Source organism: Leopardus geoffroyi, chromosome C1 (assembly GCF_018350155.1).
Source record: "Leopardus geoffroyi isolate Oge1 chromosome C1, O.geoffroyi_Oge1_pat1.0, whole genome shotgun sequence".
In the NCBI taxonomy this organism is placed as follows: domain Eukaryota; kingdom Metazoa; phylum Chordata; class Mammalia; order Carnivora; family Felidae; genus Leopardus; species Leopardus geoffroyi.
The window spans coordinates 40,315,183-40,330,154 of NC_059328.1; the positions used below are offsets into that span (position 1 = coordinate 40,315,183).

The following is a 14,972-nucleotide window of genomic DNA, read 5'->3' on the forward strand; positions in this document are numbered from 1 at the left end:
AACTTTTAAGTAGCTATGTTTATTATTACTTTTTTCCAGCAATCTTGCAAGAGGCAGAGTGTGACACTGAATTGAGTGAGACGAGCGTGTAGGTGGGTTGGCGAGGAGCCCTTCTCTTGACGCAGGCCTCTGGCTTGTCAAGGAATGGCTGGTTCCACTGCTGGGCTGTGTTTACTCTTTTGCTTCAAGGAAAAGGGTTTCTTGAGGGAACAACTTTACCTCCAATAGTGATTTATTTGGGTCCAGCTGAGTTACCTAAAAAGAAAGAAAATATATTCAAAAGACTGGCACAAGCACTGTTTTTTCCACATGGCATTCAGATCTTGTCTGTGCACCCTGACTCTCAGTCTGCTAAGCAGCGGCATGAACATTTCCAAACCTGTTCTCTTATTTGATCCTCACAATAAACCTATGACGTAGGTGGAGTTATTACCATCTTATAACAGAGGAAACCAGGCTCATAGATGTCGAATCTCACAGTTGAGTGGAAAAACTAGCATTTGACCACAGGGCAGGCATAGCTTCAGGAGACTGGACCTCTTCCTGGGCAAGTGGAAGGTCCTTGCCTCCTACATAGCTCAGCTTGGCTAACAGGAGCCCCTAAGGAAAGGGTGTTGGCTGAACAGCTGGTTCGCACTCCTGGGAACTTCTGCTTGATTAACTCCCCACAGCATGGAAGGACTTTTCTGCTTGGTGGGAAAAGAGCTAAGCCTTTGGGGCTGATATGGCTAAACCTTCCTGTAGTAAACTGGACAATGTGTATTCTGCCATGCCCAAAGATCAATATCCTCCACTGAGGACACTCTCCCTAGGAAGGGATATCAACAATCTCCTTGGTGGGGTGGGAGGATTTTTAGTTTGAAAAAATGAGTCAATGCCACAATAAGACTTTATATTTTAGAAATAAAAAAAAATCATTATTTTATAATATGAACTGTTGGGAGTAAAGCTAGACAAAATCTTGGCTCAGTTGGGATAGGCTAATCATACAGGAACCCTATATTAGGTTTATGACCCCTTAGGCCAGGGCAGGGGTGGAGGATTTATGAATCTGAGAGTGAAAGAAACAAAGTTTTCTTATTTATCAGAAGGGAATATAAATTTTAAAAAGTTAAGAAATAGTAGTGTAGTGGAAGGGACAGTGGGGCTCTGGAACCAGAAAGATTCTGGTTTCAATCACAGCTGTGTTGGCTATTAGCTTTGTGGCTTTGAAGTTAATATGAACCTTGCATGACTGATGTGTGGATTAAATGAGAAAAAAAAAAATATAATTAGCACAGTGTCTGGCACAGAGTAGGTGTTCAGTGAAGGCTCCTGTGTATGTGAGTAACTGTAAGGATGGACAGACAGATCAATGGATAGTTTTGAGTGTGTGTGATGGGAGGCCAGGTAGTCTGCTATGTGAGAGACAGGGGCTCTGGGCCAGCAGTCTGCAGAGTGTACAGTATTTGAAGCCAGCAATCTCGTCCTCTGCTCAACTCAAGCCACACCTAATGAGATGGCTCTGCTTGTTTTCTCCTAGCCGAGGGGATGGGGTCCCTGAGAGGCTTGGTGTCACAAGCAGGCTGGCGAGCTGAAGGAGGAACACGATCTTTGACTGTATCCAGATGGAAACCTGGTATGCCCAGGAGGGTCATTAAGGAGACACAACCACCTCCAGAATCCTCTCTGCTTCTACAGACCCCAGAGCAAAGGGGCTCTACTGGTATCTCTTGGGTTCTGGGCAGATGGGCAGGCAAGACGGTGGGGAGGGCCCAGCCTGCTGTCTGTCTTCCAATGCACGGGGGGCAAGCTGCTGGCAAATGTTTACCCACTTCCCCAATTAACATACAATATTGTGCTGTCTTTTGTCAACAGAGCCTCTGCTTCAGACTCGTTGGTATTTTTTGCCCAGCTGCTTTGTCTATTGTTCTTAATTAACATGCCAGAGCTCTTCCGGCATCTTCTACTTTGTTATTTGTAGTTTGTAAATATGATGTTTGTTGGGAGAAACCATAATCATAATAGTGCCAGAACTATGCAGACTGGCAGAAAAATTATGCTATAAAGCAAAACAGGCTGGGAGGCTGCCTGCTCCCTGCTCCCTCCTTGCACCCTGCTTAAGTTGTCAACATGCAAGGTCAGAGGTTCAGAAAACATACCCAGTTTTCTTAGACTCAGTGTCCAAGAAAAGTTAAGGGATTTTCTCTGTTTTTTGGGGTGAGATGGCTGGGGCTCGAAAAGGAGGAAAATAAAGTTTCTCAAATCCTGTTACATGCCAGGGACTTTATATTATCTCATTTAATTCCTGTAACAACCATGCAAGGTGGGTAGAGATGACAAAACTGAGACTCAAAGTTGTAGCCACTTGTTTAAGGCCACATGGTAAGGGTCTGTCTATACAGCATAATGGTTAAAAAGGCTGAAGCGAACTTAGATTCAAATCCTTGCTGTCACTTTACTAACTATAGACCTTGAAGAAATTATAGAACCAGAGGGCCTAGGTTTTCCCATCTTTAAGATGAGAATAATCAGTTTCGCATTCATAGGTTGGTGTGATGGTTAAATGGAATATTAGTAAAGTGTCTGGTACACTGCCCAAGCCAGTACTTGCTCAGTTGGTGGTAGCCATTACTGGCTGGAATGTTGCCTTGGGGAGGGGTCCTGGTCTAACCTCAGAGCTGGAGCTTTCCCCTGAGGCCTCTTGGGGCCCAGTCTGCACCAGGCTGCCTTCTTATTTCTGCCCTGCTGCCCTTAGGTAATGCCTCAGTATCTGGAGACCCCCTTTGATAGCCTCAGTGGGGCTGTGCTGAACTACTTCACAGCAAACATGGCTATTTGGGGGCTGCTCCTTCTGGTACCCCAGATCAGAAGCACTATTTTTTTCTTTGAAGATCATTTTTGACAGGAATTTTCAAAATGAACAAGGACAACCTCTGCTTCCATTTTTATTTGACTGTCTTGGACAAAAAGACTGTGGGGAACCTAGGGGGACGAGGTTTTCCCCTGCAAGATAGATGGCCCAGTGTTCTGGGTCCCACTTAAGAAGGATGTGGGGGCACCTGGCTGGGTCAGTTGTTGAGTGTCCCCGGCTTCGGCTCAGGTCGTGATCTCATGATTCTTGAGTTCGAGCCCCACATCAGGCTCACTGCTGTCAGTGCAGACCCTGCTTCAGATCCTTTGTCTCCCACTCTCTGCCCCTCCCCCCTCTTGCACTCTCTCTCTCTCTCTCTCTCTCTCAAAAAAAAAAAAAAGAAAACATTAAAAGAAGAAGGAGAAGGAGAAGGAGAAGGAGGAGAAGGAGGAGAAGGGGAAGAAGAAGGAGAAGAAGAAGGAGGAGAAGGAGAAGGAGAAGGAGAAGAAGGAGAAGGAGAAAAAGAAGAAGAATGTAGAGCATGCCAGAAGGGACCTCCAGGCAGGGAAGAGCCTAAAAACCACATTCTCTGAGAAATGGCTGAAGAGTGGGAGAGAGAGGAACTGAGACGTGGTGGTGGTGGTTGCTGCTACAGGGGAAGGGCTACCTGAAGGACTACCAAGTAGATCAGATGTGTTATTCATATTATTCATTGTGCCAATGGGCAGAGCTTGGACTGGTGGGCTAAAATCGCAGGGGAAGCAGAATTCAGGTGGTCAGAAAGAACTTTTTAACAGAGCAGCAGCTGCTGGTGTGCTACTGTGCTACTTTCTTCTTCCTCCTTCTGTTGTTTTCTTCTTGTTCTTCATAACCATCATCATAGCAGCAACTAGCATTTGCTGAGTACCTACAATGTAGCTAGAACCATGCTAAGTGCTTTACATAGAGTACCTTAACCATTCCTCAAAAAGTCAAATGAAGTAGGTATTATTATTGCCATTTTATAGTTGAAGATACCATGGGTTATCCTGCTCAAGGTACAGATAGAATAAGATCTCACACTCAAGTCTGTCTGACTCCAAAGCTCATAACCAGAATGCTTCTGACTAACATGTCAGTAGGCTGCCTTGTGGAAGTGGAGAAGTAGGGAGGGGAGGGGAGAATGAGTACATTCTCTGTTGACCCTCAAAGCATTCAAATAAGGGTATATTTGAGAAGATCATGAAGATAATAATAATGGCTAACATTTATTAAGCATTCATTTTGTAACGGGCATATTCCAAGCATTTTACATTTATAAGATAACTTAATTCTCATACTAATCTTCTGAAGTAGGTATAATTATTATTTCCATTATACAGATGAGAAAACTGATGATCCATGGAACACATTAAGTAACTTACCCAAAGTCTCAACGCTATTCAGGAAAGAGCCAGAATGTGAATCTAGCTTTGGAATCCATATGTAGAACCACTAGAATATTCAGCCCGAGGTGTGGCTACGAGTAGGATCCACCCAGACAAAAAAAGTTGGATGAGATGGCCCTGAGGTTGTTTCTAACCAAGCTTCCAAGAGAGAAGATCTTCACTTTAAGAATGGCAAAAGATCAAGGGTCAGGAAAAAAAAAACCCTGAAATGTTTATAAAATACGAATACAAAAACCCAAACTGAGCTTGTGTTCTGCCATTTACTTGGGACTTTACTGAATTATTGACTCTCTAAATCAACAGAGAAACCCACCCTTTGGGACTCCTTGGGAGAAGAGGCGCATTCTCAGATAAGAGATATGGCCTGACTTTGTCTATGTTAGAAAAGGAAAGTCAGTCATTTTGACATTTTATTCATTATACTTAGGAAAAGTGAAAAATATATATTCTTATTAAATTAATATTTTAGCAATTCATCTTTGTGAAACTTATGTTAGCAAAAATGGAACAAACAAAGCTATTCTTTCCTAGATCAATTTTCTCAGCAGTTTGAACTTTCATATACATCTTATTTCTATTACTTTCCTGGGCCTCAGTTCCTTTTTAAAAAAAGTCTAACATTGCTATTGAGAAAAATGTGAATCAGTGTGACAGAATCTCATCCAGGCCACACCAAGTGAGTCCCAGAATGTTAGGGGGAGAAAGTTCCTTAAGTGCCAAAAGTCCAACCTCTTCATTTTCCACAGGTTGCCCACCTGAAGCTCAGAGAGGTCAAGTGACTTGGCCCAGGTCACACAGTTGATAAGAAGCAGAAGTAGTACTCTACCCTAGAATTTCTGACTTCTGTTTTGGGGTTCTTTCTAGCCACAACATTCTGCCTCTCACTTAAAAAAAAAAACGAGCATAAATATACTACTACTATTACATTGGGGGCTACCTCAGAGCAGGAGCTGAGTGATAATAAAATAATAATAGTGGCAATATATGCATAGTACTTTATAGTTTACAACATATTTACACAAACATTGACTCACAATCATATAAGATAGATATTATTATAGTTCTTGTTATTTTACTTAATTTTGTTAACAAAATTAATGCTTTTATTTTGAAACTGAATGAAGATAAATTTGAATCTAATATTTTCACATTTAGGAAAAAATGCTAGCTTCAACAAATGTTGCTGGAACAACTGAACACTGACAGGCAAAAAGACTGGATCTAGATGCAGACCTTACATCTTTCCCAAAAAATTAACTCAAAATGGATTATAGACTTAAAGGTAAAACACAACACTAGAAGATATTCCTAGAAGATAACATAGGACAAAACCTAGATGACCTTGGCAATAGCTTTGATTTTTGAGATACATCACCAAAGGCACAATCCACAAAAGAAATAATTGATAAGCTGGACTTCATTAAAATTAAAAACTTCCGTGAAACACACTGTCAAGAGAATAAGAAGACAAACCATAGACTGAGGAAAAATATTTGCAAAAGACACATCTGATAAAGAATGATTATCCAAAATATACAAAGAATTTTAAAAACTCAACAATAAGATGAACAACCCAATTAAAAAATGGGCCAAAGAGCTTAAAGACACCTCATCAAAGAAGATCTACTACAGATGGCAAATATGAAAAGATGCTCCACCACATCATATGCTATCAGAGAAATTCAAATTAAGATAAAAATGAGATACCACTACATGCCTATTAGAATTGCCAAAATCCAGAATATTGACAACACTAAATGCTGGTGAGGATGTGGAGCAACAGGAACTCTCATTCATTGCTGGTGGGAATGGAAAATGGCATAGCACTTTGGGAGACATGTGGTTTCTTACAAAACTGACGATATTCTTACTATATAATCCAGTAATTGTACTCCTTGGTATTTACCCAAAAGGAGCTGAAAACATGTCCACACGACAATCTACAAAAGTCTGTACACAGATGTTTATAGCACCTTTATTCACAATTGCCAAAACCTTGGAAGCATCCAAGATATCCTTCAGTAGGGGAACAGATAAATAAATTGTGATAAATCCAGACAATGAATATTATTCAACACTAGAAAAATGAGCTATTAAGCCATGAATAGACACGGAGGAAATCTTAAATACTAAATCAAAGAAGCCAATAAAAAAGGCTACATACTGTATGATTCCAACTATATGACATTCTGGAAGAAGCAAAACTATGGAGACAGTAGAAAGATCACTAGTTGCCAGAGGTTGGGATGGGTAGAGGGGATGAATAGGCAGAGCACAGAGGATTTTTAGGACAGTAAAAATACTCTGTATGATGCTATAATGATGGTTATATGTCATTATACATTTGTCCAAACCAATAGAATGTATAACACCAAGAGGAAACTCTATATAAACTATATACCTCTGAGTGATCATGATGTGTTAAATGTAGGCTCATCAGTTGTAACAAATGTACTACTCTGGTAGGGGATGTTGATAACAGAGAATGCTGATAATGGATAATGGGGGAGGATATACATGTAAGGGGGTATATGGGAACTCTCTGTACTTTCTGCTCAGTTTTGTTGTGAACATAAAACTGCTCTAAAATATAAAGTCTTAAAAAAACATGCTAGGTTGCATTTTTTTGAATGTTCCCAATGTATTTTAATAGCTTATGAGGGAAATGCACTGCAGTAGTACTTGAAAACCATGCATTGGGAATTAGCCACATTCTGTAGATTAGGAAATGAGATCTAGACATTGTGTTTGCCTATGATTGCACAGTATAAATGGTAGAGGCAGAACCAGAACCCAAGCCTTCTGACCTGTTTGTTTCCTTATAATTTCCATTATAACTATTCTCCCACCTCCTTCATGTGGTATAACTGTGTTCTCACTCTGTGAGTTACAGCCTTAAGGTTCAGTGTGTGGAATGGGGAAACAATAAACCACCAGTGGTTTCTATAATTTATTCTTGCTTTTAGAGTAAAATTTGCATTTCTGAAACTTCCGGCATCTTCAAGGGGAGAAAAGCTCTGTTCTCATATTTTCTGTAGTATTTGGCTGCTCTCCTCTGGGAGACCAATACCACCATTTTCTAGACTGTGTGCTGGCAGCACTGTGTGTAGAGGAGCCTTGCACAGCCTGATCCCCAGGAGCAGTCCCTTTGCTACACTGGCAGAAAGTTCACAATCTTTCTGTAGCCCACACAGACAGCAAACAGTAGAATCTCATCCATACCCCTTCTTCCTTCTCCTCCCTCCCACAGATGTGAAAGACAACCAGGTCCCAACCTCTACATTAGAAAGACAGACAGACACATGACCACACAGCCTCTGCAAGCACTCACTCACCTTTCAGCCCTCAGCAAGCTCTCTCTCTTCCACGTTCCTCTGTACTGACCGCCATGGCTGTATATTTATAATGGTGTCAGGATGTAATGGGTCAGGATGTACAGGTTCCAGTTCTGGCTCTAGTGGTGGGACTTTGGACAAATCACTTTTCTTCTCTAAGTTTTAATTTTTGCATTTAAAAAAAATGTGGGGGGGGGCAGTGTAATGATTCATTGAGGTCAACTGGGCTGCAGTTGAGCTTTGGAAACAAACACGTGGGTTCAAATTCCAGCTCTTGGCCATGCTCTAAGATGCTTAGAGATCCAGTTTCCTTCTCTATTGGGTGAAAGCATTGTTGTAGGGATTAAAATAACTATCAGCCTCACACATGGAAGCAACTATAATTTAATGTCTTCTTTATATCTTAGTAGATGTCATTTGTGTGGTGCGAACTCCCCAATGATCTAGGGAGGGAGACTTGGGTTGGATTCCTTTGCTAAAACCTCCTCTCTGATGACCATCGATAAGTTACTTAATTTTCTGGTTCACTGTTTATTTATAATAGTGAGACATTTTTGCCACCCAGCATTGTTGTGAAGATTATAAGATGAAGCTTATAATCATGAAGCATTTATTTTATACTCCTGCTTCCACATAGAGGGACTCTGGGATGCTCTCCCCATTTCTCACACAGGGTGAGAGGAGATCTACCTGTTTGGTGAATATGGGAGAAGAATCTAAACTCAGCCCCTTCCTTTCCCTTTTCTGGAGCCAAACCTGCTCTCCTGTTACAAGGGGCCCGCACTGACCAGTTGTATACCCAGGACTGTGTGGGCAAGTCTGTCTCATTTAGGGACAAAGAATGTATCAGTAAGACCCCTGGCTGCAGATCCCAAGCCACAATCTCTGATCAACATGTTCAGTAACAAAGGTGATATTTGTATTCCCCCCGAGTCCTACTCTTTCTGTTGGTCTTATGTCTTTCAATTAGTCTTGGACAAGTGAAGTGAAGGGATATTATTTAAATGGCACTTAAAACCCCAAATGCCCCCACAACACTGAACAGGGGCTTAACAGTTATGATTGATGTAACTTGATGTAAGGGTCATAACTCTTTTTTTCTCAAAGTCTATTCTGCTTTGGTTAGAAGATGAGAGCAACCTAGTCAGGGCATTAATCAATTCTAAATTGCCACAAAAAAAAAAGCCTATTCTTAAATACATGCTTTTTTTTTTTTTTTTTTTTTTTATTAAAAGTTTATTTATTATCTTGAGAGAGAGAGCACCCCCACAAGTTGGGGAGGGGCAGAGAGAGAATCCAAGCAGACTTTGAGCTGTCAGCACGGAGTCTGACACGGGGTTTGGGGCTCTATCTCATGAACTATGAAATCATGACCTGAGCTGAAATCAAGAGTTGGACGCTTAATTGACTGAGCCACCCAGGTGCCCCAAAGACATGCTTCTTAAAACAAGTTATCTGAGGGGCGCTTGGGTGGCTCAGTTGGTTAAGCATCTGACTTCAGCTCAGGTCATGATCTCACGGTCTGTGAGTTCGAGCCCCGTGTCAGGCTCTGTGCTGACAGCTCAGCTCAGAGTCTGGAGCCTGCTTCAGATTCTGTGTCTCCCTCTCTCTGCTCCTTACCTGCTCGCACTCTCTCTCTCTCTCAAAAATAAATAAACATTAAAGAAAATAAAAAAAAACAAAACAAGTTATCTGAACACAAAATGAATGTGCTGACAAACTTCCTTCTGAAGAATGTGTACATAACACACTTCAAATCCTGAGCTCTTTCTGCTCTAGGAGGCAGCACAAAGACTGCTTACGTAAGTTTCCAAATTAAAGTGAAGCTGAATATATATATATCTGCTTTTGGTTCTGTTCAAAATTAGCATTTACTTTGAACATGAGAGAACAACTAATCTTTTGGTATAAGTAATCCATTCTGTTAGTTACTCCATTAAAAAATGCACATTAAATACTACAAGTTTAAAAAATAATTCCTAACATCATCATTAATAGTTACCATTTATTTGGCATTTTATAAGGGCCACATGCTATACTAGTTGCTCTATATATTATCTAATTAAATCGTCATAATAATCCTAAGAGGTAAGTACTCCTATTATTCCCATTTTATAGATGAATTCTTTGAGGTCAAAAATGGTTAGGGGATTTGCCCAGGATTACACAGGTAGAAAAGATAAGGCTAGAATTTGCACCCAGTTTTGTGAACTTCCAGCTTATATCAGATGCATCCCCCTTCATCATGTCTTATCCTACTTCTAAACAGGGAACAGGTAATGTGACTAACTGGCTTTCCTTTGAGCATAAAGAAAGCAGGCACTCTGCAACTTCATCACAGCCCGTTTTTCCTGTTGTGGTATGAGCTTTGTTCTTCCCCACAGAAACACAGGCTGTTTTTTGTTACTGTCAATGTGGTCTTAATAGCTAATTGTCCATTTTCTTTAACTACCTTCTGATGAGTTGGGAATCCCTAAAAAGAAAGGCCAGTTATACCCACAAAATATCAGAGGGAGAACTTAAGACCTGATCTACTGGTCATATGCTGATCAGGGTGTGAAAAGACTTTGGTAACTGTAAAGTCTTTTGCAAACATAAGGGATTACCCATCATCATCATCATCACCAAGCAGGACAATGCCAGTTTTCACTCATAGCAACTTCTCTTCTATATTTGCTGAAGGTGGTAATGCAACCCTAAAAGGAAAATTCAGTCTGGAAGGGTGCCACTACGGGACTACTCTGTAGCTTATTTCCATCCTAGCTTCCTGTGTAGTTTCTAGACCAACATGTCATCTTCTTGCATCACAGGTAAGAAGTAGCACTGGGACAAGACTTTCCAGAAAACAATGACAGATCTCCTCTTTCCATTATTAAACTGTGGTAGAATAACTGGTGTGCTACAGAGTGAGGTTGGGTGGGCTTCTGCAGCTGCAAAGAATAGGGTCCTACAAGACATTTTATTTCCTTGACTTTTTTTTTTTTTTAAGATGGGAAGAAGGGAGAATGAAAGAAAAGGTAAAGGAAGAACAAAGGGAGAGAAGACTAAAGTGGCAAAGGGATAAAAATTGTATCTTATAGGCTGCCCTATCTGTTCTTTGTTTTATCACATTATAATAATGGTAACAGTTAACCATTTATTGGGAGCTTACTAGGTGCTAAATGTTCTAAATGGTTTACACTATACAACCCTGTGAGGGAGGTGCTATTACTTCCACTTTAAAAATGAGAAATAGAAGCTCAGACAATTATATAACCTGCCTAAGACTGAACAGGCAGGAAGAGGCAGAATAAGGATCTAAAACTAGGTCTGGCTCCAAAGTCTGTGTTCTTAACCATCACACCAGATAGTATTAGTATTGCAGTCATACACTAGACTATTTATTTCTAAGTCTCGTACTTAGAAGGACCATCCTTTTCATGTAACTGAAGCACGTATCTCCCCAAAACAGAGTGTACTACTATGTCAGGCAATGGGAAAATATCACTATCTAGCTCCTCAATTATCACAAACCCAGTGATTGTTAGATCTGGAAGGGATTCTTAAGTTTATTTATTTACTGAGAGAGAGAGAGAGAGACAGACAGACAGACAGAGAATCCTAAATAGGTTCTATGCTGTCAGTGCAAAGACCGATGTGGGGTTCAATCTCATGAACTGTGAGATCATGACCTAAGCTGAAATCAGGAGTCGGACACTTAACTGACTGAGCCACCCAGGTGCCCCTGGAAGTTAAAAAAAAATTTTTTTTTAAATGTTTATTTACTTTTGAGAGAGACAGAGACAGAATGCGAGTGGGTAGGAGCAGAGAGAGAGGGAGACACAGAAGCAGAAGCAGGCTCCAGGCTCTGAGCTGTCAGCACAGAGCCTGACATGGGGCTCAAACTCACAAGCTGTGAGGTCATGACCTTAGCCAAAGTCGGATGCTCCACTGACTGAGCCACCCAGGCGCCCCTGGAGGGGGTTTTTATCTCTGTAACAGATGAAGACAGACAAGTCCAGTGAGGGAAAAGAATTTACCCTAGATTACTTAGCATTCATGGCAGATGTGGGACCAAATCTAGATTCTTCATTCCCACTCTGTGCTTTTAGACAGGCTGTTAATGAGGACACAGGTTCTAAAGTGTTGCTAATGTCAAAATGGCCTCAAACTTGGCGCATTGTCAGGGAGACCCTGAACACCAAATGAAAGATGTGACCCTCTCCTTGCACTGGTATCCCTGGTGGTGGCTCTGGTCACTATACTATTAAACAACGATGCTAGTTTAATATCATCTAGTGGGGAAAGCCCAGAGGGAATAGAGGGGCTTCTATCAAGATGGGTAGGGTGGGGGTGGGAAGGAAAGCCTCTTTAGTCTAGAAACAGAAGATCCTAGTGTACAGAGTGAACATAAAAAGCAAAAAAATAATAAAATAGTAGAGAACATAAAGAGAATGAGAACAGGCATGTGTCCTCATTCTGGGAAGACAGTTCCCAAGATTAGTCCCTCTTGGGCTCTAGAAGACATGATTTCAAGTAAATAAAAGAAGACCTACTTTATAGAATGGTTTGCAAGCTCACTGTCCCTGAAAGCCTAATAAATAGGGCATAGGCAAATTCACAAATGAGGATTCTATAGTGTGGCAAGAGAAATAAAGTGCAGATCAGCTCCAGTGCTGTGGCAGGTTATAGGTGTGTCAGGATACTAGCCTTCTCATCCCTTAGGGCAACCAGAATCCTCAGGGCTGGGTTGCCTCTAACCCTGAGCAACTTAGTGTGGTTACCCCAAAGAGGCATACAAACGTTTTCAATGTGTGCAATGATTTGTAAATTTTTTTTTTTCAACGTTTATTTATTTTTGGGACAGAGAGAGACAGAGCATGAACGGGGGAGGGGCAGAGAGAGAGGGAGACACAGAATCGGAAACAGGCTCCAGGCTCTGAGCCATCAGCCCAGAGCCTGACGCGGGGCTCGAACTCACGGACCGCGAGATCGTGACCTGGCTGGAGTTGGACGCTTAACTGACTGCGCCACCCAGGCGCCCCTGTGTGCAATGATTTGTAAAAGGCTAGAAGCACTGGTCTAGGGGACATGCCTCACTTTCAGAGGCTGATATCATGGAAGGCAGCCAGGTCCTTATATAAAAGGTTCCTAGGAGGCCTCTGATAAAAGATTGGTCTACAAAGCAACCACTATGCTTGTAGAGAAACCTGTTAACTGGACAGGTTCAGAACTGTTACCTCAGCTTAAAAACCTGAGAAACCCTGATTATTATCTGCCCTATAGTTTCACCACTAGGCATGGACTAAGTGCTAATTAGGGAGGCAGTAAGAATTCTAGTTCTGCATGTATGCTCTTGACCAAGTCATTGAACCTCCAGAAGACCCAAATTTCTCATCTGTGAGCTGGTGACAACATCACTCAACACCTAATAGGTTCTAACAGACTATTTCCCTCCGTGTCTTTATTTCACACTGTCACTTGAGAGAGTTGAACAAAATGTCTGATCCTGCCTCTCGTCTTAAATTTCTTACATGATTCCTTACTACAACAGGATAGTCCCCTTTTGCTTTGGCCACATTTTCCCAATTTCCCAATGGGTGGTGTTTCTGGCAAGGCTCATAGCATATCCATAATGGAAGAGATATGATTGGAAAGACAGTTTGGAGATAGATCATGAAGGGTTTGAATGTCTTATTAGGTTTAAACTTTTGAAAAAAACTTTTCTCCCTGGCTTCAGAGGGATCTGGAGTGGCATGCTCGATGTGCTCTTCAGGCAGAGTGGCTAGGGAGAAAGTGAACATTTTGAATGCATTTTAGTACTCAAGCAGGGCCACGCGAGCTGGTGTGTGCATAAGTCTGCATGCAAACACCGCTCAAGAGCTGGAGCTTTGAACAGGAGTTAAAAGAGTTGAGTCCCTAACGACATACAAAAGACTTGCCGGTGTGATTTATTCTGATGTATTTACTTATCCAATTACCAAAACAGCAGGAGATCATTAAATTTTCTAGTTACCAGATGCAGCACGTTCAATATCTTAAATGTTACCAAGGCTCTCTCTGAGCTATTTTGATATTACATTTCATCTGCCCAAAAGCTTATGAAACTGGAAGGCAAGAATCATGAACAGAACAGGTGTTTTCTTTGAAGGCTGGTCCAGCAGGCACCTGTACAATACCAAACTTATACCAGAAACTCCCAAACTCTCTCCTGGACTTAAGGAAAAGTACCATGATGGGAAACAAAAGTATTTAGGAAAGAAGATGCTAAGGAAATAGTACATAGCCGCAGATATGCATTTTACTTAGTCTGGTTTTCTTCATGCTCATTTCCTGTCAGTTCAGTCCTTATGTCCACAGAAGGTCAGGGTTCAGAGTAGAGGAGAACAGAAGGTACCAAGCATGCTTTGAGAGACTGCAAACCTGGCTCCTAACTCTAGCACACTGCTTCTAACTTGGGCAAGTCACTGTTCCTCCTCTGAGTTTCCTTCTGTTAAATAAGGATGTTGCATCTGATGCACCACTTCTACACCTGCTGTGAGCATCTACACAGCTTGTCTTCCACTGTACTTTACAAAAATGTCTCCTGGATAAGATTGAGCAACTTAAAGACAGGAACTGTGTGTTTCCGTTTTCTGTATTTCCAGCTTCCTGCAAAGAACATGGTATATTATATGTTCTCAATAAATGATCAAACCAAAGAGGTACATCATGGAACACTGAAAAACACAGATAGCAAGTCTTTATTAACAACATTTGTAAAGTTAAGTGGCAAAATAGATGTTTATTCTATTTTATTTTGAAAAAAAAAAAAATGCACCAAATAAGTGGTATCTGGGCTTAAATGTTATGAAAGGGTGGTGGTGGCTTGGCCTCAACATTCTTTCTCTAAATACTGTCCTCTCACAGACCTTATGCTTTAGCCAATTAGAGCAGTTTATTATTCCCTAAATATATCTGGTGCTTCTCCTCTCTGAACCTTTGCTTGTGTTGTTTCCTCTATGTTATTTCCTCTACTGGAATGTCCTTCCTCCCCAGTTCCATCTGTTGAAAACTTATATACATCCTTCAAGGTTCATCTTAAATGCTACTTTATCTATAAAACCAGGCCCTAGTGACAGAGCCTAACTTAATCTCATTCTCTAGTTCCTTGTAACAGAGTTAATCATAAGTGGCATCTTCTCCCATTCACTGGGCCATGGCTTCTGGAACACAGGGACCACATATGTTCATTGTGGTCTCTCCCTCAAGTACCTATTCTGTACATGTAGCCCACGTTTGCTACACTAATACCTCTGTTTCAGCTCATGCTCCTCAGACAAGGTGGTTGCCAATGTCTTTTGGCAGACTTAAGGGGAGTGTTTAAACTGAAATGTAGACACTGGCAATGCCAACCTT

General features: G+C 41.2%; 1 protein-coding gene across 3 annotated transcripts in view; it reads right to left on the reverse strand.

Moving 5' to 3' along the window:
• The window catches only part of FAF1 (Fas associated factor 1), a 518,332-nt gene continuing 503,360 nt past the window's right edge, over positions 1–14,972 (reverse strand). For all 3 annotated transcript variants that reach the window (XM_045477316.1, XM_045477318.1, XM_045477317.1), the window contains one exon: positions 1–255. In XM_045477316.1, the coding sequence (XP_045333272.1) occupies positions 172–255 (84 nt within the window). In that variant the 3' untranslated portion in view covers positions 1–171. The remainder of the gene's footprint in view (positions 256–14,972) is intronic.